The 24,322-nt window shown below is 38.0% G+C and overlaps 1 protein-coding gene across 2 annotated transcripts in view; it reads left to right on the forward strand.

The window, feature by feature from the left end:
• PARP8 (poly(ADP-ribose) polymerase family member 8) overlaps window positions 1-24,322 on the forward strand; it is a 114,216-nt gene that overhangs the window by 52,555 nt on the left and 37,339 nt on the right. For both annotated transcript variants that reach the window (XM_030467241.1, XM_030467242.1), the window contains exons 3-10: window positions 4,660-4,697; window positions 10,169-10,258; window positions 11,545-11,615; window positions 13,913-13,990; window positions 17,732-17,826; window positions 20,095-20,155; window positions 21,190-21,280; window positions 24,112-24,178. In XM_030467241.1, the coding sequence (XP_030323101.1) occupies window positions 4,660-4,697; window positions 10,169-10,258; window positions 11,545-11,615; window positions 13,913-13,990; window positions 17,732-17,826; window positions 20,095-20,155; window positions 21,190-21,280; window positions 24,112-24,178 (591 nt within the window). The remainder of the gene's footprint in view (window positions 1-4,659; window positions 4,698-10,168; window positions 10,259-11,544; window positions 11,616-13,912; window positions 13,991-17,731; window positions 17,827-20,094; window positions 20,156-21,189; window positions 21,281-24,111; window positions 24,179-24,322) is intronic.

The raw sequence follows: 24,322 nt of genomic DNA on the forward strand, positions 1-24,322 counted from the left end.
AAACAACAATATTAGTCTCAAGGCAATAGGTTACAACCAACAGAATTTGAAAAAAATAGAAGTTATGTTACCATTATGTGCCAAGAATAAAGTTAAAGAGAGAGAGAAGAGAGACAGAGAGAGAGAAGAGATGAAGAAAGAGGGCATAGAAAAGATATGACCATCTTTGAATCCAGTTATTATCTTAGCATGACGCTGTAGTCCTTGGATGGCAAGTGTGTGCTGCCAGCATCCTGAATCTGCCTCTTTTGTGCCTCTAGGGCCCTGCCTCTCCTGAGTGAATCTTGGCCTACTTTGCACAGACTCAGTGTTGGATTTGGGAATGTTCTGGAAATGACCTGGTGGAGCGTGGGGATCTAGGTGGTTACTTGACACTCCCCCAATCAGGTTGACCAAGCAATGACTCCTTATTTCTGTGCATGTGCCCTGCTCAGTAGCCTTACACAGAATTTTCACAAGAAGGTGCTCTGCCTCTGCAGGATCCTACTTGCTGACCACTATTCCTTATCAAATAAGGACAGTGTCCTGCCTATCAGGATTGCCACTGAATTTGTGTTCCCCTTGCAAAAGAAGTGTCCAGGTGACTTATCAAATGAGGACCCTACCCAAGCACAATGTCTTCTTTGTCTGCTATTTGTTCAATTTTAGGACTCTGCAGAAGCTGATACAATTATCCCCTGCCCAGTGATCTAGTCTGTCCCGTCTCCAGACTTTCTGCCCTCAGGCAGATCAATACGTGCACCCAACTTGGTGTCATTTGCAAACTTACTGACAGTGAACTCTATCCCCTCATCAGGTTCATTAATAAAGATATTGAACAGGAGTGGCTCTAGTACTGAACCATGGGGTACAGCACCATTTTAAAGCATATGCCTGTTCAAGGCTTGGGCAGCCATTTTTTTCTTCTCAAGGATATCATGGGAAACAGTATTGAATGCTTTACTGAAGTCCAAATAGATTACAGGGCAGCCTTGCCCTCATCCAATAGGTGTGTCACCTTATTGCAGGAGATCAGGTTTGTCAAGCAGGACCTTTCTTTCATGAACCCATGCTGATTGAGCCTGATGACCCAGTTGCCTTGCATGTATCATGTGATAATACTCAAGATTATCTGTGCCATACCCTTCCCTGGCACCAAGGTCAGACTGAAACATCTGTAGTTCCATGGATTCTCATTCCACCCTTCCTTGAAGATGAGTTCCTATTTGCCAACATCCAGTCCACTGTGACCTCACAGGTTTGCCAGGACTTGATAAATGATGCCAGGACTTGATATCCAGGACAGAATAAATGATGAAGAGTGGCTTGGTGGGAAAATCTGCTAGCTGCCTCAGCACTCTAAGGTGTAACCCATCCAGCCCCAGAGACATACATGTATCTAAATGTAGCATGTCACTAACCATTAATTCTTGGATTATGGAAGTCTTCCCTTTCTTCCAGCACAGGGGGCTGGGTACCCAAGTAATAAATGATCTTACTGTTAAAGGCTGAGGCAAAGAAGGTGTTAAGTACCTCAGCATTTTCCTCATCCTTGGTCATTATATTTCCCCCTGCATTCAATAAATGTTTCTCCCTAGCCCTGCTTTTGTTAATATATTTATAGAAATATTTCTGTTATCTTTCACTGCAGTGGCCAACTTGTGTTCTGCTTGGGCTTTGGATCTTCTAATTGTCTCCCTATCACAATGTCTTTGTAATCCTCATAAGTTGCCTGTCTCCTTTCCAAAGGCCATAAACTTCCCTTTTGTTTCTGAGTCCCAGCCAAAGATCTCTGTTAGACAGGTGGGTCTTTTTCCCCATTGTCTCATCTTTCAGGACATGGGAACGGCTTACTCCTGTCCCTTTAGGATTTACTCCTTGAAGTATGACCATCCTTCCTGGGCTCCTTTGCCCTTCAGCACTGTCTCCCAAGGGGTACTCTCAAACCATGTTATAAAATGGTCTAAAATCTGCCCTCTGGAAGTTTGGAAGTCCAAGGTAGCAGTTCTGCTGATTGCCCTCCTTGCTTCTCCAAGAACCAAGTACTCTGTAATTTCATGATCACTCTGCTCAAGACAGAACCAGCCTTTACATCCCCAACAAGACCATCTCTGTTAACAAGCAGCAGGTCCAGCAGGGCTATTTCCCTGGTTGGCTCTCTCACCAGCTGTGTCAGGTAAAGTTATCTTTCACACACTCCAGGAACCTCAGGGATTGTTCCCTGTTTACTGTGTTGTATTTCCAGCAGACATCTGGGAAGACGACAAAATCTAGCAACTTGGATACCTCTCCCAGCTGCTAATAGAATATTTAATCTGTCTCCTCATCCTGCTAGGTCATTCTATATCAAACTCCCTCCATGATTTCTGTCTTGTTGGCATTTGCCTTGATTCTTACCCATTAAAAGTCAACATTGACTTCACCATCATTAAGTTCAAGAAGTTCATACGTATCCCTAACATGGAGGGGCACCCCAACACCTTCAATTGCAGCACTCCAGTTGTGAGAATCATCCCACAAGCCTCTGGTCCCCGGTACAGGCTAGCCACTTTTCCATCTTTGAAAAGCTCCAAAAAAAGCCCCTTGCCAACCCTTTCCACTTTGATTCCCTTTTGCAATGTGGATTACACTACACTGGAGCTGGTCTCTCCTGCGAGAAGAGATTGATTAGATTTCAATACCTCAGCCATTAGAGAAAAGGCTGCCCCTCAAGATTAGGGGACACAAATGCTGCCTATTCCCAATGTCTGAAAAATAATTAAAAAAGAAAAATCACAAAATGCTGATTTTACACCATGATGGTATTTAATTCTGTCTTGACTGAGGCTATCAAGAGTTGTGTGGCTAAATCTGTTGTCAGCTGTAATAAACACCCTTCCTGCTTCAATATATGTGAACATTTGCAGCTGTTGAAGCAGCAGATATCTTTGGCTCTTACTCAAACAATACATAAAATGGATTATACTAAAATAAATGATGTGCAGAAACAGGTGGCAGAGCTGTGTGGTAACAGATTGACATATGGAAGAAAAAAAAAAGGGGGGGACCTACTTTTTTTGTATTGATTCCATCCTACAGTCTTAGGATTGTTAAAGTGGAGCTCATTTAATGAAGTCCTTGAGAGAGAAAAGAAAAAATAATTGTCTTGGTTTAGGGGTGAGGGCGAACTGAATACCAGAGGACAACATTGTTCTCTGTTACCTTCCTCTGCCCTACCAAGGAAGAGCAAAGGACAAGAGGGAAGAGAGACTAAAAAGTTGGAAATTGAAACTGAACAGATTTGCTGAAATGGGTGAGACAGTAAGACATGGAATGAGGAACAATATATACAGGTATGTAAAAAGCCCTATATTGATGATCACAGAGATAGATGTCTGAGGGTCCCCTGCACAGAGCTGAGTCAAGAGAGGGGTCCATTGCTCTTCCCAGCACCCAGTAGATCTGGATTCTGCAGAGCATGCATGCAGTGAGATTATGGAAAAGCGGGAGCCTCTCTCCAAGTGAGCACAGAGAGGAAGCAAGGCAGAAGGGAGCAGGAAGGAGGTTGGGCTTCCTGTGCTGCTCTCTTTTAGAGAATATGGCAGGAGGAAATGGGGGCGAATGCTGACCCCTCTCTCTTCTGCCTCCATGGATCCCTCAGTGTCCTAAAGACCCTCTCTCTAAGCCCTTATATCAATACCATGAAATGAGCCTGGGCCTCCTCAAATCCTAACAATCCTACATGGTTTTATTTTATAGTCTATATGGGAATTGCATTAATATAATTTTAAAAGATCACTGACACGTACAGGTGACACATGAAATTTATAGGGTTGAGAAGTGGAAAGAAAATCAGTTACACAACAGAAAACTCTAAGCGTGTTGCAGAGTTGAATATTTTAAATGTGAAGTTAAGACAGACATTAACTATATGAAAAATCAGAAGGATTTTTTGGGTAACTAGATAACTGAGCAGATCATCATACCCCTTTGGCCTGTGGTCAGCAGTGAATTTAGTGAAGGTCTCACTGAGTGGTAGGAAAAGCTAACATGGGATGAGCGGGAGGACCAGGATGGTGTGTTTTTATGGAGGGATTTTGATAAAACAGATTCAAGTAATCCATGCAGTAAAGCTACCCTTTTTTGCCGCTGTGGTTTTTTCAGATTTGATTGGAACCTGGCTTGAAAAAGAGCTTACCACAGCTCTTATAAATGTGGAGTTTTGATGAGATGAAGGAGCCCAAGACATGCAGAGCCTTTGCAGAGAATAGCAGGAAGTGCCCCAGACAGTGAAAAATCTTCCTGTTGAATCTTGAGTCAACCCCAGGAAGCAGATACTGGGCAAACTGGGTTTTTCTGCTTTTGATGTTCAAGGAGAAACTTTTAAAAAAAGCATAAGTATGGATACTGTAAAGTTTTACTCTGAAGTGAGTATAACACAGTCTTGAAATTCTTTTTAAGACGGTTGACATCAGGATATGCCATCTTAGCAAAATAAGCTTTCAAAATGGGCATGACGGGGTTTTTTTTTCAGCTGAAAACTTCAAAAGCCATCAAAAAATAGCTGTTACCTTCTGTCCTGGAAACTGCCAAAAACCTATAAATAAACAGAAAATAATACAAGAGCAGAGAAAAAATGTTTAACTAGCTGCTGATATTATTGTTAATTGTATTGATTCTTTTTTTATTTTCTTTTTGCAGTGTATCCTATTCAGTGCATGTCTCTGAGGATTACCCAGGTACAGTACAACATTCATGTCCATGACACATGTATGCATGTTACTTCAATTTGCAGTATTTGGATGAGAATATCTGAAAGGGTCTTGATATCTTCCAGGTGCTTCCTTGTGGTAATCATTTTCTATTAGTTGGATTATTTTCAAAGTAATTCCTCCTTTCCAGGTGGCATTTATCAGCTGGGCTAGGGTGAGAAAACCTGGTTTACAAGTTTACACAGAGCAGACCTTTGTCATGCTTTTTGTGTCTCCAGCAAACAGTGATAGGAGTAAGAAAGCACCCAACTTCTCTTTGGCATGATAAAGTGTGATCTTTCAAGAGGCTAAGCATTCTGGATTGGGGCCAGCAAAGCACTTCTGTATGAGGCTACTCAGGTTTTTCAAATTAGACTTGTGGACTGTTCATTAGAGCTGCTCAGGGTAAGTTGGAGCCAAATGTTTGTCTACGGGTATGTCTTTGGTAACTTAAGCCTGCAAAGCTGTTCCAGCTGCTCAGTCCTGCCTCCCTTTCATACTTTGAGCTAGGTTGGCAAAACCATTTGTGCAATGTGGTGGCCAACCTAGACAAGGGGAATTTTTCATATGGAATACAAGCAGGCAAGACCAAAAGCTGATTTTCATCTAGCTTATTTCCCCAACTTTCTTCACTAAGAGACTGCATAAGTACTTCAGGTAGCACAGAAGTTAGGAGAGGCAGAAGATGGAAGCAGGGATGAGGGCAGTCAGGGGCTTTGCAATTAAAGGTGCATGGCAGTACTGTTGGACAGCAAACATGTTGTATTTTGCACCTGGGAGTATTTAATTGTATAAATACTGTGAATGATATGAAAACCTTTGGCCTTTTTTGATCTTTATCTATCACATCTCTTTAATAGTTCTGAAAGAAATACCTATTCTTTCTTTTGGAATCTTTAAAGAAGTGAAACTTTCTTCACTGATAAGCAGTAGAATATGTCTGTTCAAATCACCAGAGTGAAGAAGATATAGAGAGAAATCAGCAGCAGCAGTGCTGCTGAGTATAATCAATTTTGTGGAAGAATGCTAACAACCTTAATGAGGGTTTTTTTTTACCAATACCAAATGGAGGGAAACTTCTACTAATGGTAATCTATTCAATATGTGATAAGAGGAGCAACTGATATTTGTAAAATATAGGGTCATACCAGTGATCAATTGATTTGAGGAAAAAATAGTTGAAATAAACCCACTTCATCATATGTTTTTAATATTTTATTTTCTGAAACAGTAGTAATGGATTTATTAATTTGAAAGATTAAGCTATTTTGAAGGTGCACAGAACTTCATCTCTGGAAACCCCTAACTAAATGACAAGTTGGAGCACTGAACCAGGAACAGTGAACTGTAGCGGGAGGAGCCATTCTTGCTCCTGAAGCTCGACGAGCTGCTGGTCTCTTCCAGGACTCCAGCCACCACACAGCGCTTCCAGGGTAGAAGTGTGGCGGGAAGAGCCTTTCTTGCTCCAGAGGCTCGACGAGCTGCTGGCCTCTCCATGCCTCGCACCAGAGTGAGCTGAGGTTCCTTCTGTGGGTGTGTGTCCCACCTTTATTGGCCCCCTGGTCTTGCTCATGCCCAATAGGGGCCTGTCCTAATCAGGCACAGGTGGACTCACACCCACTCTTTGGCAACTCAAAGCACCTGGTTGACAATGTCTCTCTACAGTGAACTCCCACAGTACATGGGATCTCATCTCCTAGTCTGACCTCAAATTTCCCCTAGAGGTGCTATATGCAGCATTCCCTGATGCTCTGCAAGCCTGGCTGACTTTGTGGCTTGAAATCCTAATTAATATTCTCAGCCATCACCCCCTTAATTTAAAGCCAGATAGAAATTGCACATTTTACACTATAGCTAATTTGGTGAGAAAGTCGTAAACCAGCTGCACGTTTACTTCTCAAGTAAAGCTTTGGAAGAGCTGATTTTGTTCATAACTTAAGCTTTTGTGGGATCTATGTTTGCTCTGTGATGAAGAGGTGTTTAGTGTGTTAGGAATGGCAATGACTGCCACTCTATAGTTTGTGCCCTAAAAATTTTGATTTGGTGAGCCAGATTCTTTGTCTCCTCTTTTTCCTAAAACTTTTAGCATTACTGATGACTGTGTCTATTTCTTCTCTGACATATATTGTAAGAGACATTTCAGGGACACGTCAGGGTGCAATGATGTCAAGTTTTTGAAGCTCTGTGCTGATGTCCTTCATAGCTGGAAGATGATCCTCGAGTATTGCTGCTAGCTGATAGAGTTCAGAGCAGCATGTGTGCAGCAAACTAAGTTTCTCACAGGATAAATCTTTAAACATCAAGGTTTAAGTCTGTAAGTGTAAGCCATATCAGAGTTGTACCCTCTGGAGAGGAAGAGTATATAATACCCAGTGAATCTAATCTGGAAATCCAAGAGAATGCTGTCAGAGTTGATCATCAGATAAATTGCTGATGCACGTAACAAATATGTGAAAATGGAAGAGATTAACTTACTATATGAGTGACGATCATTCATCACTGAAAGTCATACTACCACAAGTAAATTTTAGATCCTATAGAAAGAGCTTCGAGTACTGCATATTCTATAGATCCCTGCATTGCTGTTATGTATGCAGCATTGCCACTTTGACACTGACAGGACTGTGTAGCTATTGCTGAATTAGTTCATAAGGAATCAGAAGATTATGAACAGTTGAGCATTAAATCGTACCCATAATATGACATGACAACGTTCAGTAATGGAAGGTGTGTGAGAGTTTCATAATTATGAGTGAAAGCTAAAAATATGCTCACAAAGGCACACTGAAGAACTTAATAGGAAGAGTGTTTAGACAGGACTGTCTCACAGTTACAGATACATCACTGAAATTGTTAAAATATCACTAAAGGTTTTAGATGCACGTAATAGCAATTCCATCAGAGTATCTGTGTAACTATTTTCTTGTAACATTGACACAACTGCAAAAAAAATAAAGCTCTTAAGGAGCAGTTACAGAATATGACATCAATGAGTAGACTAAAGTACCATTAATATGAATAGGTCATGACTCCTGTTAGACCTATTAGAGCAACAAGCATTTTGATAATAAATATATGTTTTGACTGATATGTGTTGGCTGTTGTAGCCTTGTAGAACTTCTGTAGTCCTTTATCCCAGTGATTTGTGGGTTACACATGTGTTAACAGAAACATCCTTTTCTTACACTTAGCTAGGTTGCAGCAGAGATGGAGTGAACCAGTTTGGCAGCAAGTAGTTTGCTGCATCCCTCCACTGGGTCCAGGCACTTAGATCCTTCACTTTAGAGGAGATGTATTCGTGTTTGTAGTGTATTAGAAACTGGAAACTGAAGAAAGCAGATAAAAAAAAAAACAAACCAACAGTATCTCAGTTTCAAGTTCCATTAGACTGATGGAAGGAAAGAAAAAAAATCTTAATGCCTGCAAAATGGAAAATGAAAACAAATACAAGTGAAACTTGTATTATCCAGATGCCAAAGAAAAATGACAATGAACATAAAAATATAATTAAAATCTATAAAACCTGTAACTAAGCAGGTTTTTTTCCCATATATGTATAACTTGGTAGTTGTATGTTCTGTACAACACATACTGTTTTTTTCCTACTTTTTCATACAGCAGTAAGTTCTAGAGCATGGATTTCGTTTCTTCCATCTATAGATGTTTGTTGTATTTAGAGCCCAATGGGTGGCCTCTGTTATTCCAGCTCATTAGACTCTGCAGCCCTAAATTACAGTCCCAAACCTGGGAAACCAATGGGCCTGTGTTACCTATGTCCAGAGCCACCCAGCACAGTGGACACTGAAATGATGACAGCAATGTAGATCATGCAAATAGAGGCAAGGCATGTGTTCACTGAGAGGGTGAGATGAAGCTGCCCTGAACCTGTCCTGCTAATAGACAAAGGTGGAAAAGGAAGAAAGGCTGGCAGGTGTTTGGAGGAGCCCCATTTTATTTGCACAATACTATGGCTGTAAAACACATGCCAAGTGTGTAGCCAGGCAGACACAGACTGAGCTGAAGCAGGCTGCTGTGCCAGCTGTAGTGCAGAGCTCCAGGGAAGAGTGGTGTCAGCATCCTGCAGCCATTGTCTGCAAGCAGTGTAAGTATTCAGAGCTGAGCCCAGGGAACTGATCTCATGGGACAGTGCAGCAATGAAAGTAAACAAAGGTGTGGGATAGTGTCAGACTCTGAAGATGCATGTGTATATGGCAAGAAGGCTTCTTCACAGGCAGCAGGTTGGGATAGCCCCATGTGCTCATCTGTGTGTCTGCGAAGGCAGCATGTCACACCTGTGTGAGAAAGGAGTCACAGCACCAGATCTTCATCCTGATACAGGCTGCTAAGGACCTCTGTAATACAAAGGATAGCATTACTGAATTTACTGCTCAGTTAATATCAACATCTTTAACATGTCACTGGAAGCAGTGTGGTCAAAGGCTTTGATATTTCAGGAGGCTGCTTGCAATTATGTGTGAGTTCATGCACTTTGCTGATGTGGGGCCAGAGTGTTCGGAATGATGAAATATCAAGTCTTTGTCTCAGTTCTTTTATTTGTGTCGTTATCTGTAATTATCTTAATCGTCATCCTCTCTGCTCTAGAGCATCAGATTCGGTTCAGCCCAGATCAGTAAAAAACAAAAATGTTATTACGTTCATAGGCAGTTCAGCAATTTATGCAAAACAGATGTATGCAGATTCTACATAAAAATTTGCTGCTCCTTGTTTGTTGTTTCTAAACTTTCATTTGCAAAGGAAAAAAAAAAAAAAAGAAAACAAACAAAAAACCACCACACAGCCTCCTAAGCCTAATGTCTACATTTTGTAATGGAATTTAGGAGAGACTTTCTGTATTCATATCCATACCTAAGATTTTTGTTGTGTGGGAGAATTTTTTTTTTTTTCTGAATCAGGCACAAGAAAGGTTATTCACTGATTAGCAAATACTTCAAACAACCTTTATATGACTAGGCAAAATGAAGCACAGGTATTTTGCATAATGGCTTTTGACACCAAGCTCTGGATTCAGCCTTCACTCTGCACAGCAGATCTAGCTTGAGTTTTAGTGTCAGGCATAGCAAAAAGTCATAGAAGTCTATATTGTCAAAGAGGTTAGGTCAGCCTCGCCAGAATCCTTGTGGGTTGGTTCATAGCAAACAGTCCTTGCTATGGTTCATGAAAGCCATGACATCAGATTCCAGGGTATTCCAGTATGCTTGTATAAAATTTGGCTCCAAATCTTCTGTCCTTTTGGTATTTTTGTTAACAATCAAGAGGGAAAAAAACCAAATCAACACACCAGGAAAATGATAGTTCTGAGCTCCCCTAACAATCTGGGGCAGCTCCCCTAACAATCTTGTGCATGCTTACTTATGGCATGAGGGGTGGGATGGGCAGTTTTGGAAGGGGTTGGCAGAGCACAATTAGACTTCACCATCGATGGTGTTTTTCTTTTGTAGATAACACTTATGTTTCCAGTTCTGATAATGATGAAGATGTATTAGTTACAACAGATCCCATTCCAGTGATTTTCCACCAAATTGCTACAGGTAATGTTATGTCCTGGCTGTTTGATCAAGCACATATTTTGTAAGAAATACGAGATGTTGTCTACACTTAAAGGGAGTTATGTTTATGTGTGCAGCTGTACAGTGTGCTATTTTCTCGCAGATATACTGTAGTAAATTGTCCTACATTTCTGAATAGGAGACATTCAAATATTTCTTTAGGGGATGCCCATGATCCTTTGGCAGAATATATTTTATACTTTGAATGTGCTGAAGTCTGTGCTAAAGCAATTCTTGAAGACCGTTAGAGTTGCTTAATACTTTTCAATTATAAGTTTTTGTGATTATTACTTCAAACTTCACTAAATCTTCACCACTAGGGATGAAACAGTCTATAACTACCATTGCCTCTGGTGAATTATTTCTGGAAATCTCAGACAAAATGGCTCAACTGTTTCACTAAATTAGACAGTAGGAATTTTTTTTTCCCAGTGATTTTGGGAACCTCTCACTTGGAATTATTTCTGTACTTTCAAAAAGGATTTGATACATGGAAGGGTGTGCTTTTTAGACATACAGACACATTTATACAACATGTAATCAAGATTTGTGTGTACACCACGGTGACTTTTTAGACTTTTGCTGCCAAATTCCCTGATGATTTTAGTCTGCATCAGAAACTGCATAAAGCAGTCTTAATTCTGGCAGTTCTTCAGAGAGGAACACTTGACTTTGCAGTCTTTTTATTACTATTACAATGCTTTAGGGCTTTTTATGTATAACACAGAATTACTTTGAATTCCAGTGAAAACCAGTGTGATCTTCAGACTGTGATGTCTTTTATACTGATGGAAATCAAGAATAATTTTACTGAATTTGGTGCAGTGGCATCCAAACAAATAAATGGCCATTATATTCAGAAGTTCAAGATAAATTTTACTTGCAAATATTTCTGTAACTTAAAAAGAAGTAAAGCCTGTCATGTAAAATAGAATAAAAAAGTATGCTTCATTTAGATGATCTGATTTAGTTTGAATAGGGGTTTTGGCTTTTCCTTCTTTACACAAAATATAAAAAACTAATGAAAGACAAAAAATTCTAAGTCACAGATTGGGAGAAACAAATCTCTTACATGGGCCAGATAAATCTGACATGCAGGGGCTTCTTAATTTTAAACTCTTGTATTTTTAACTGTTTGATGTTTTTCATATCTATAAGTTTTTGTTGCTTTTTTTCTCTGTGGCTGCTGCTTAAGTATTTCAAGTCTACATATGAAAAATTAAGTCACATTTTTCACAGATGTTCCTTATTTTCCATTTTCTTTTAAGAATTAAGAAAAACCAGTGATGTCAACTATTGCTTATCCATTAAATCAAAATTACAAAGAGAGAATGGAGAGGTATGTATTTCTTGCATGCATATTTTAACAGGTTATTTTACAAAACAACATAAAGTAATAAAATATGAATATTTAAAATAGGTTTTCTATCAAATGTGTGCTTTCACAAGCTTTCTTCTTTTTTTATTTTTTATTTTTTATTTTTCACTTAGGTGAAATAGAGATACTCTCATCCTAGGAAAACATTTCTGATATTTATTTCAATTTTTGTTCAGCAATGGTATAGACTCTGTCTACCCTCAAAACACAGATTTTCTAGAGAAGTAGATCATAATGCTGTTGCCTTTTATTTTAGCCTCACATGCAGAACCACATCCCTTTGCATGACTCTCTGCACCATGAGCAGCATCTGGAGCCTTCCAGTCATGGTTGTATTTGTGTTGTACTTCTGGCACGGGTTTCTGACCAGTCTCACTGAGGCATTAATTCAGAAAGAAGTGGCACTAATGTGAAGTCTTCAGGGCTTTGCAGACTCAAAGAAAGTACTCAAGTGAGCTCAAAGAAAGTTCTATATAGGCTTGTACCTCATTCAAGAAATTGATCATTATATTAGGAATTCAGATGCTTGACTTAAAGATTTCCTTTGGTAAGAGTGGTTGCTGAGCAAGATCTGATCTCTGATTGATCATAGACAGAGAAGATATGCCCAGATATACTAATTCATATGGTTGAGTTTTTTCAGTAGATGAAGCTTGATTTGATGTAAAAAGATGCACTGAAAGTATTTTGTTAGTGTTGTCTCATCATTGTTTCAGTGCTCAGTAAGCATTTAAAAAAATCAAGTGCCACGATAATTTACCCATTTCATCAAAAGCCTGAGATGCAGTTGGCTTTTATTGGACAGAGTTTGAGCTTTTATTTTGGCTTCACTGAATGAGGTACTTAAATATGAAGGTAAGGATGGTGGGGAAGAACCCCAGAAAACTAAAGCCAAGCTTTAGAAAAATATCTTGAACACTGACCATTTCTGTTGACTAGACAGTCAGTTAGGAATTCAGTTAGCATAGAATGCATTTGTCACTATTTGAGAGTTTAATTTCTCTTTGGTTTGTGCTGCATTTTTATTCTGCTGAGGTCTGTTTTAACACAGACTTCCCCTGGAGCTAAGGTTATTATAAAATGAAGAAAACTGAAGTCACTTTGTTTCTTTTCAGTGAAGTAGAAACAGAAATTATTTTTATGCTTTGCCATAGAAAAATTTCCATGAAATTGGCTGAAATAAAGTTTCTGGTTTTTGTATGCATACACTGAACAGAGCAGGAATTTAAAGGCAAAGGTGAGGAAATGGAATTAGAATGTATGACCATAAATACAGGTGATAAGTTTATATTTGACAATTATGAATATATGGGATTCAGGGGTAGCTTGTATTCTTTGATTCATATATCTGATTTCTATTCCATTATGGCAGCTCCTTTCTGAAAATAAATACAAAATAAGCAGTAAGTACATCAGGCTCAGGTTGAAGTGAAGAAATATGATTATAACATGTGATCTTTAGGGCATCCTTGTCAGCATAGGGCCTAGAAATAACGCATGGACTGTGGCAATCAAGAATTATTATCTTCAAGCAATATTTTCTTCTGAGAAGCAGTTTACAGCACATAAGGTCATGCTGAGTTGCATTCTGTACCAATATGAGTTCTATTTACTTGAGTGCATTTATTCACAGACCAGCCTATTTAGAGTAAGTTTTACTTGAGAGTAAGCATGTTACTTTCTAATTATTAATTTTCAAAGTGACAGAACTAAGTCTGAACCTTTCTGGCAACCAGCTGATACTTTTGTTAAAAATAATAATTAAGCAGCAATGTATCTGTATCTCACTCAAAGGAACTTCAGACATCCCACACTCATACTTGAATTATTTAATTAATCTATTAGAATTTATCAACCGCAATAAAGTAAATGAAAAACTTTATTAAGTCATTGAAACACCAAATAAATTGTGTCCAGAACATCTCTTGGTGGGTAAATTATGCTTTGTTTACCCAAAGCACATGATGAAGTATCCCTATGTAGACTACTGAATTCCCCTGTTCCTTAAGTACCACACTGTGTTTGTAGCCAGATAAAGTAGTATTCCTTCAGCATATGTTCAGGGTGGTTTTAAGTATCCAGTTACTAGATGCTTGATTTATCTGTTATTCCATTATTCTTGGAAAAGGTCCTTAGTACTCTTATGGAAAAAATTATACTAGAACTTTCAGTAAAGTGTGCTGCAAGTTTATTTGCAATGTGTAATTCATAATTAAGCATATCAGTTGTGGCATTGTTAACTTTCTTTTTCCACAAAGGAGTCACGGCACAACAGCACAGTTGAAGAAGACTCTGAAGGGGATAATGATTCTGAAGAATTTTATTATGGAGGACAGGTAATGGAGGAAATTTTTGCACAAGTTTCAGTAAATGAATATTTGAAAGCGTCTTTTTCTTATGATAATAGTAATTTTCATGTTTAATCATCATCTAGTATAATGTCACATCTCTGTATACATTGCAATTTATAGCAGATTTATTGAATATGTTATACTGAATAAATGTATAAAATTTAAAATAAGCTTAGTTAGCTTACATTTCCAAAGCTTTAGACATATAAAAAGCAAGCACTCTTTAGAGCATATGAAAACAGAAGTCTGTTACTTACTTCCAGGAAATAGATACTCACTCTTTAATGTTTATTCCATTATTGATACAAATGGAAAGTCAGGCTGTATCCAAATCGTCTTCCATCTGGATGATTGCCATTCTGCAAAGTCAAGAGCACTGTAATTTAATGGTAAAAATGGTTATTACAAAACAGTTTTGGTCTAGGTAATAGTCCATTCTTTTTCTGAACTCCACATTTGCATTCACCTTGGAAAATGCTGCATATTTTTAGATGAATATACTGTTCTGTTTCTTTCCTTGTTTCCTCAGCAGAATTAGTTATTCTTACATTCTGTTATGTATTGGGAAACAAAATCTCTTAATCTCTTTTCCTTTTGCAATGTCAATGAAGTTGCTCACACTGCTAGTCTCTTTAATCAGATATTTTTTTTATCTTTCTAGCCTGTTGCTCAAAAGGAGTCGTTCCTCACTTAAGTTACTATAGCTGTTTACTTTGATGAACATTTTAATAAATTAAGGTTGCCATTTATGAAATCTGTCACTGTTTTAGACTTAATGCTGAGGTCATCTGTACCCTGAGTGGCAGAGCTGAGGCTGCAGGAGTGAGCCCACTGACTGGGTCAGAGCAGAGAGCATGAGTTGCTGATGACGAACATCACTAAGCTTCTGACCTGGCAGAGCCAACAGCATGGTGGACGTTGGACCCAAATTACATGTTGAAGTGCTTTACTCTTAAAATAAAAAGCTCTCCCCTAAAAAGCTATTAAAAGTGATACTGAAACTGGAACTGAAGCAATGTATTCCTAGTGTCAGAAAAAACTGACATGGGATATTGAGTTATGTTCAGTTCAGAAATGATTGCAGGAATTGCCTCCCTTCAGCTGCCAACTCCTACACCCTCAGAGTGTTGGAGAGGGCTGTCTACACATACTTCAGCACAAAGAGAGATGCATGAGAGGAAAAATATATTCCGATTTTGGCCTGTAGTGTTGAGTTTGTGTACTGGCTTCTTTTCCTAGCTCTACAGAGAGGGCAGTAACCTCAAGGAGAAAGAAAAGGCAGCAAGGGTCTTGAAGTGATTATTTCTTGAACAAATGCTGAAATATTTGGTAAAGGATGTCTGCCAGTGCCCAAATGAATGAACAAATATTAACGCTGTCTTTGAGATATGAATAGCGCAGTACGCCAGTTTGCAAGGTGTAAAAGATCTGTGTAATAGGCAATACTGCTAAAAATTTAGTTGCCCTGTATTTAAAGTGCAAATTACTTTAAGTTGCATTGTGAATTTTTAAGGTAATACATTTAGTTGAAGGAATTCTAATTTGTATACAAAGCACTAAAATCAACAATAAAAAAAAAAGTAAATCAGATGGCTGTGAATGTCTTAAGTATAGAATACTCAAAAAGCAAATGCATTCTGCTTCCCCAGAGACAAGGGACTAAAATAGTGATTTGAACAGCTATAGGGACTAGTTGCTGGTGTAATTTTATGCAATACAGTTGTAAAAGGTGGAGGTCAGGGATAACTCTTAACATTTCTAACTAGTTACAGTTGGTGAAGACAAGAGAGAAGTTTGTGATGAAACAAGAACCATGGACAATGGGAAATGGCATTTGGTGGGCAGTGAAAACAAGATGTGACCTTTTGGTCATAAATTAAATATCTGTATTCACTTCCTAGGCACCTGACTGTAATCCTTCCTAAGGTTTTAAAGGATAAATACTTTAAAGTAGTTAAGTGACTCAATAGCCTAAGTCCTATTGATTTTCAATGGGATTTAGGTTTGTAAATCACTTAATCTCCTTTAAAAATGCAACCTTTTGTCATTACGTGGAACAAAATAATATGAATCAGGTCTCAGATTAAAGACTGAGATTTTCTAAACACAAACCCTTTAAACACAATGAAGTTATCAGATATTTTAGGTTTTGTACTAACTTCCTCTGAAACTCTTTGTTAATTCTTGCTTTGTCTTCTACAGTTGCAAATGAGTACAGTAGATAGAAACAGTAATACTACTAGTAATACTACTACCTTTGGCTTTCTCTTTCTATGGTTATAGGACAGTTATAGGACATACATGCAAAAGGAGGTATAGAAAACTCTGGCAGTCTCTCTGTGTACATCAGCATGTCTATGATACTATCTCAGGAATGGAAAATGACACACTGTTATGCTATAATTTGCCAGAAGACTGTGTTGCTTCCTTTTTGTGTTCTTAACCTCTTACCATTAGAAAACAGACTGGAGGGTTATGTTGAGCAATTCCGTGTTCTGCATAGTGTTTCTTTTGGATTTTTCTATTATTGATATATAAGACGGATTTTAAAATGTAATTTCAGACCAGCAAAGGTGGCAGGTTCACCACAGCTATGATTAGTGAAATGCTTGCTGTGCTCTCTCTGGAAGCAGAACAGCAATTATTTATGCATCTTTAAAGAATTCATAGACATCTAAAGGGATAAATTAACACTCTTGAGCATTGCTCTCTGAATTTTTCAGAGGTACAAGCCAAATCCTGCTCACATTTCTGAATCTGTCAAAATCTAGGGGATGCATCAATTTTGCTGGAATTGCTGTCATTCTAATTGTTGTGAAGAGAGTTAGGTTCACATAGGCAGGAACATAAGGCTTAACAAGGAGGTAGTAATAGACTGTAAATAGATTGTTGCAATCCTCAAGCAACCTGATCTAGTGAAAGGTGGAACTTTTTGATTTTTAAGGTCCATTCCAACTCCAACCATTCTATGATTCTATGATAAAGAGATGGACCTTATAGATGACAGGACAATATTAATTATTTTGACTTTGTACAGTCAGCCAAAGCAGCTTACAAGTTTTGCTTTACAGTAAGAGCAGTAACATAAGTGTTTCCATTTGTTGTGTAGAGTTTTTTAAAAATGGCTCAATGTTTAAATACATGTTTCTTTACACCTTCTTTGGTAAAATACTTAAACTGAAAAAGTGTTTGTTAATTTTTTTTTTTTTCATCTAATATCATGTCACTGGTGGGTGTAATACAGTGAATTACTAGACTGAAAATGAAATTGAGAGGCTGAGACACTTGATAAATGGAATAATTTCATGCTTCTTTTGTTGACTTTAAGGTATTCTGGGAGTAAACTTTTCTCCTTTTGTGGTAGGACTGAGATGATATGACAGGGGAGATCTGGTTCTTCTCCTACTTAATAGTTTTAAAATGTACAAATGCCCCAGAAATGACCACAGAACAAGACACGACAGAGGGGGGTGTCTTTTTCAGCTTCTCTCCCCGCAAACAGAAGTGGAATTCTAAAATAATTTTGATGCACAAGTGTCTGCTTTGCAAATCTCATTGCTTAACAGAGCTAGACCACCTCATTGTTTCAGCTTATCAACATACCTTTTCTGAGCATGGATTAAGGAATCTTCATGCAGCATAGTTGTGAAGGGGGTACTAGCAAGCCTAGGTCAGGTTCCAATAATTAAATGAATAAGAACTTGTAGGATTTTTTTTTCTTGGTAGGTTAGCTATGATGGAGAACTTCACAAGCACCCACAGCTGGAGGCTGATTTGATAGCAGTGAGAGAGATCTATGGACCTAATGCAGTATCTCTCAGGTATGTCACTAATTTTTCTGTACTGTGAAACCTTTACTATTTCAGTGTCTTGGCACCCTCACAGGAAAGAATTTCTTCCTACAAATCTAATCTAAATATACCCTCTGCCAGCTTGAAATTTCTGACCCTTGTCCTGTCACATGTCCTTCTGAAAAGTCTCTGTCTAGAGACTGTACTTGCTCAAGCAGGTCCATGTCTTTCTTGTGTTGGGGGCTCCAGAACTGGACACAGTACTCTGGGTGGGGTCTCACAAGAGTGGAGTAGAGGGGGAGAATCAGCTCCCTTGACCTGCTGGCCACACTTTTTTTGATGCAGTGCAGGACGTGGTTGGCTTTCTGGGCTGCAGTGTGCACATTGGCAGCTCACGTTGAACTTCTTATCTACCAACACCCCCAAGTCCTTCTCCTCAGTACTGTTATCAGTCCATTCTCTGCTCAGTTTGTATTTGTGCTTGGGTTTGTTCTGACCCATGGTTGGGACCTTGTACTTGGCCTTGTTGAACTTAATGCATTTTGCACAAACTTTCCTCTCACCCATATCTCTGGATGTCCTTCATTGTGTTGACTGCACCACGCAGTTGACACAAGTTGATATCTTGATGTTGTCAGCAAACATGCTGAGGGTGATGTTGTGGCTTCCAGTGGTTTTAGAAGCAGTTTGGTTTAGAGATGTAATTGCTAAGCATTCCCAGTTCCCATTGCTCTCCACATCTTTTCAGTCCCACCCATTCTTTGGCTTAAAGCATACCTTCTGCTTGCAGCTCTCTTCCCCTGCCCTCTTCTATAGCAGGAGCCTGGCATGTTGTTTCCTGTTCTTGCTTAATGCAAGGGTGCTTGTGGATTTGAAGGAAGAGAGTGTAAAAGGAGAGGCAAACAAAACCGAGCTTTGACTTAAAATTGTTTTTCTGAGGTCCACCAAGGTCAATGGGGGTATGGCACGACCCTGGAAAGAAGAATGGCGTCCTGAAGTCAAGGGTTTATCTGCCTAGACTTCTAGTTGTCTAAACAAGCTGTAGCCTTTTTGTTTTCTTTCTCAGATTGAGATTTAGATTGCACTTCTGCTTACAAACAAAATATAACTCACTGGAAATGCATTGTATAAGTTGTTGATGCCTATGCTTGTCTACTTTATTAGGCATATTTACAGTATGCTGCTGCATTCAGTTTCCCTCCTCTCCTCCCTCTGACTGAGGTGGCTTCCTTCCACCAAATGTCTTCCGTCTACCAACTTCACAAGACGTGAAGGCGTTTCCCACGCGAGGCTGGGTCTTACCATCAGCTGAGTGGCCACTTGTTTTATCCACGAAAATATTTTTATATTTCAAAACTACCCTTTCAGCTAATTTTTTCTCAACTGCTACTGTGCACTGACTTAGAATAGTTTATTTGGTACATGAGGCAGTCTCTGTGAGAAGAAGCATGTAAATGCAGTGTGAAGAAATAAACCCTAATGAGTAGAAGCTAATCAATGAAAAAATCAGTGGTTGCACTTTTGCATTATTGTCCACTTAAGTAATTCATATGAACAGGAAAGCAATTTTTTATTTAGATGTATAAATTAATATCTTCTAGCCCTATTTTCCAGAAGTCTTCAAATAGGTTGGTGGAGAGCAATCAGAATGAGTCAGAGTCACACATTAAATGTAGCTTTTAAGTTGGCAGTGAAACACCTGTGATCACAAGGTAAAGCTGAACCTTGGGGATTCTAACATTACTACACATAACAGATAAAACAAGGCAGCTATTGCCTTAAGCACATTACAGGACAATCTTTTATGTTTTTACAAACAAATGCCTGAATATGTGAAGCAATCCCACAGGCATTATATGCCTCCCTCTAGGCTGCGATGCATTTGTCTTCCATGATTTATCTCAAGTCTGTCCTTAGGTTACTGGCTATTAAACTGAAATACTTTGAAAATTGGCTGTGGTTTTCTTTTGTCATGAATAGGAGACGTATGTGACCATTACTGTTTTCTTGATTTATTTGTTCAATATATGAGACAGAAATACATGGAAGCAATGGAGAGAGAATTTGAGAGAATTAGTAGAAAAAGTTTTATCCTGTTTAAGCAAGATCCAGTGAAAAAAAGTTAACGTGCAGCAGTCACCCACTGGGAATATTGATCTGATCTATGTAAATATGTATTTTATAACAATTCAGATTTTACAGACAAGATTATCCTTATAAAATCTGTCCTGTAGTAAGTATTCCTGGGCTGAGGAATATCTTAAAGAGCCCTAATGTAATGTAATTCTTTCCTTTCAGGGAATATGGAGCCATTGATGATGTAGATATTGATCTGCATATTGATGTTAGCTTTCTTGATGTAAGTAATCTAGCCACAGAATTATACAATGAACATTAATACCCATCCAATTCTTCTACACACCAGGCTCTCTAGACAGCTACTAAGACTTTCCTTTTTCAGAGACTTGATCTTCACAGTTGACTGTCATTTTATTGGTTTCTACTCAGTGGGAAGAGTTCCTTTTCCATTTATGATCATATTGTTTAAGTGCTTTGTAGGCTTTTTTTTACTTTTTTTAAAATTTCTTTTCAAATATGGTTTGTGAATGGTAAATGTTTTAACTGCTATAAATGAAATTTTTTTTTTTTTTTTTTTTTTTTTTTTTTTTTTTTTTTTTTTTTTGCTATCCTAGACATTAGTTAGGTGAAAACACTTCATAGAGTCCCGGAGGGAAGAAGACCTTGGCTGGACCTCTCCCGTGTGCTTCTCAGCATCTGCAGCTAATTAGGGAAAGGCTTGAGTAGCAAAGGAGACACAGGACAGTGGTGCTGTCAACTGGCAGCATGACTTCTGTAACACTTATACTGCCATTAACTTTCCTACCACATCTGTGCAGTAACTTCCTGTCCTTTAGCTATTGAATAAAAATCAGTGATTTAAGGTCATCCTTACCTTCTGCAGAGATACATCATATTCTCAGGTCAGAACAGCACATGAGATAGTTGTTCTTGGGATCGTCTAAAATAATAATAAAAAAGAAATATTGTACTTTGAATTATTTTAATAATTCTTAAGGAGCAGAAATTCCCTTTGCACTATGTTAAGGCATGAATTACCTTTACATTTTTTATTTGCTCCTTTGCTTCTTAGCTTTGAAGCAGAGAAGCTTTTGGTAGATGGGAAGATATGTCTTCCTGCACTATAAACACCATTCTTAGGGGCATCAACAGGCAGGAGTTTGTCCTACGTCTCAAGTTTAAAATTGAGTTAGATATTCTGTAACTGTATAAATGGATGAATGGTGCTTATAAAAAACCTAAGGCAGACTGAAAAGGCAGTAGTTCCTCATGATGGCTAATGTTGTCTGTTGTTTTCTTTTCCTCTTGAACTAGGAAGAGATTGCTGTGGCTTGGGATGTAATTCGTACAGAGCCTATAATAGTGCGATTGCACTGTTCACTTACACAGTACTTAAATGGTCCAGGTTAGTCATATGTGTCTTCTTCATGTGCCTTGTATGATGTCTTTGTCTGAGCTATGTCCTAGTTGATAGATACTCATCTATGGCCATCAGTAATGGCATGGGTATCTAATTTAAACTTTCCTGTGTTGATTTTTGGAATTTGTTTTCCTGATGTCTTTTCAAATGCACTGCTTACCTTAGGGGCTAGGGTTATGGAATAAAATTCTCCAGTTTCTAGTATGTAATTTCCTGAATTTGGAAACTGGGGATCATCTGCACAGATGAGATGTCCCTGATAAGGAATACTCACACAGACCTCTGCAGCACATTAATAATGCCTTTTTTCACACACAGTTGAAGAATCAAGCCATAGTTATATCCTTTTAGCTTCTGATTTCTAGAAGATTGAGCCCTGGGATTTGAATGATTTATGTAGGTAAAGCTTCTTCATGAAAATGAAAATGGTCAAACTACTGACAAATCAACTAATTTTGAAGATTTGAAGACATTCATATTCAAGTCAACTACAGATACATTTTTGCAGTGGAAAGTCAGAACTAAGTTTCATTTTGGATCATAATGGCCAGCTTTGGGGGCCGCCAGTGCAAGATGTCAGTTCAGACTTGTATCTGCAGGAGAATTCTGATGCTGGAAAATGATTAGACATTTCCAGTCATAATATATTTAGCAAAAACTGTCCCAGTGAGCTATTTTTATAGACTATGCTGCTTGCTGATGCATATATAAACTATAAGCTATTTTAAAGATATACTGAAGCAGTATTCTGTTTATTCAAAGCATTATAAGCGTTTAATTACACCAACCTTCTTTTTCTTTCTTTTTCTTTTCTTTTTTTTTTTTTTTTCTTGCTTGACTTTGGTCTTTATGTCTGTATTTTATAGCTTCAGTCTTTTTTCTAAATATACAGTTCTTAAATTACCTATTTGTCATAACAGGCAGCAGTGTTAGCACTGACAATATTTCTATCAAAATGTAATTTATAAAATAAAAAGTGCAGCAGATAAAGTGAAGCGTGAAGATGAGTATGCAGTAAGAAATTATTTAGCGGAATTAAAAGTTACAAGAAGACACCTTCTGCATCATTGAAAAGGTTCAAACAGGAACACAGTTCCCAGTCCTGCAGGTGACTGATTTTGGGAGTGCCTGAGTACCAAGAAAGGCAAGATCAGGGCCAGAAACAAGTGCATTACTGATACAGGTTTTATGAGGTCAGCTGCTGTTGCAGCCCTCTGTTGTTATTTGCTAGGAAAGAACAATGAGATCCACCGTCTTTTGTGTTACCAAGTCTGTTTCTCTATGAATAAATCTCCCCTCTTAAATGCCTGTTTTGAGACTACTGAGTCAAAACATTATGGTACATCTTTTTCTCAACCTTTTGTTGATTGATAAAAGAAGAAGAAATGCAGTATACGCAAGAGCACATATTCACAAAGCACAAAACACAAAGGGAATTCATACCACATTGTAGCTATGTAATATCCTGATTTTGGGTAGTCATTCTTCTAGTTAATAGCTTGTCTCATTATTGTACTTGTGGGCAGTTTCTCCCACATACAATAGAAACCTATCTTAGATGAGCCTGAATTGGCCTTTGGAGGTACTGTGCTGTCTTCTCTAGTTTAAATGTCAGATTTTAAGATTTTCAGTCTAGGTATGATGGTTCTCATTGAAAATAATGCCCCATACCATATGTCCTAAGTTTGACAATATGAAAGCATTGTTATCACTAGTCAAATCAACCAGATATTTTGAAAAAATCATCAGTTTGACTTTAAAAGGTGAGATTATATTTGAATAATAACACTAGGGAAGGGGGATCTACAGGTATCTACTTTCAAACTGAATGAAATTGGTTGGCCAGGTTAGATATATTATATTATATTTTAAAATTTAATTTATTAAAGTGAAATGAAAAGATAAACTTTGACATTCTGAATAAAATCTCCCTCTTCGGGTGACCCAAAAATATGTTTTACTGACTTACTTTTTCTAATAAAATTAGAGCAAACCCCAGATTTTTTTCTTTTCATTCCTTTTTTTCTGTAATCCTTACCACCTTATGTAACAGAAAGCATAAAGTCTCTTCATGCTTATAATATGTGTTGGTTGTTGTCCTTCCTTGAGGACCTGAGGCTCTCTCCACAAGTGCTGGATTCCATCTGTCACTTCTATCTAGTAAACATTATGAGACGATTTTAGTAATACCAGAAGCTGATTTCTATTCTTCACCCTTCGCACTTTCAGTTTGCTGGCAGAAGTATGTGGGTATATCAATGTGAGGATGGGTCTTTAGGAAAATTCAGGGTAATCCTTCACCACTGGAATTAATATGTCAGGCACTTATATGTTGGCTATGAATCTTGCATTAAAACTCCCTCAGAAAGAAAACTGACATACTAATTAACTCTGGGTTTATTCCACAATCATAGGAACTTTAGTAAAGACTATTTACGTGGAAAAAAACTTTAAGAGATTAGACAAGATAAATTGCCAGTCCAGATACACTTAATCTGACGCTGCTCACTATTATTTGCATAATATAAAAAAAAAACCATGTTTTTTTAATTAAAATTAGTGAGAAGAGATACTCTGGGGAGATTTAGATTTCCAAAATACTTCTAAAATTCATAAAATTGCATTTTATATTGGTTAATATTCCAAAAAGGGCAATTCACTTCTTCATATGCTAAGATGGCACATCCACTTTCACCACTGTTTCAATGGCATTGTCTATCTTAAAGGGAGAGGATAATTAAATATGACTTAAATGCTCGTGGGTGCATGATTATTGCTTTAAATTCAAATACCAACAGTATCTCCTTTTTCCATAGTGCCAACTGTGGATGTATTTCAGATCTCTACAAAGGAAAGATTTGGGCTGGGACATCAACTGAAAAAGTAAGTCTAGAAAAGTATAAACTCTTTTTAGTTCCTGGACCATGACTAGTAGCATAAAATTCACAGACTGTCTGGTTGGTTCTATCAAAATGTTTTGAACTTTAAATTAAAAATAACATGATTTACATTCCTAAGTTCAGTTCT

The sequence above is a fragment of the Calypte anna genome, chromosome Z (genome assembly GCF_003957555.1).
Source record: "Calypte anna isolate BGI_N300 chromosome Z, bCalAnn1_v1.p, whole genome shotgun sequence".
NCBI classification, from domain to species: Eukaryota; Metazoa; Chordata; class Aves; order Apodiformes; family Trochilidae; genus Calypte; species Calypte anna.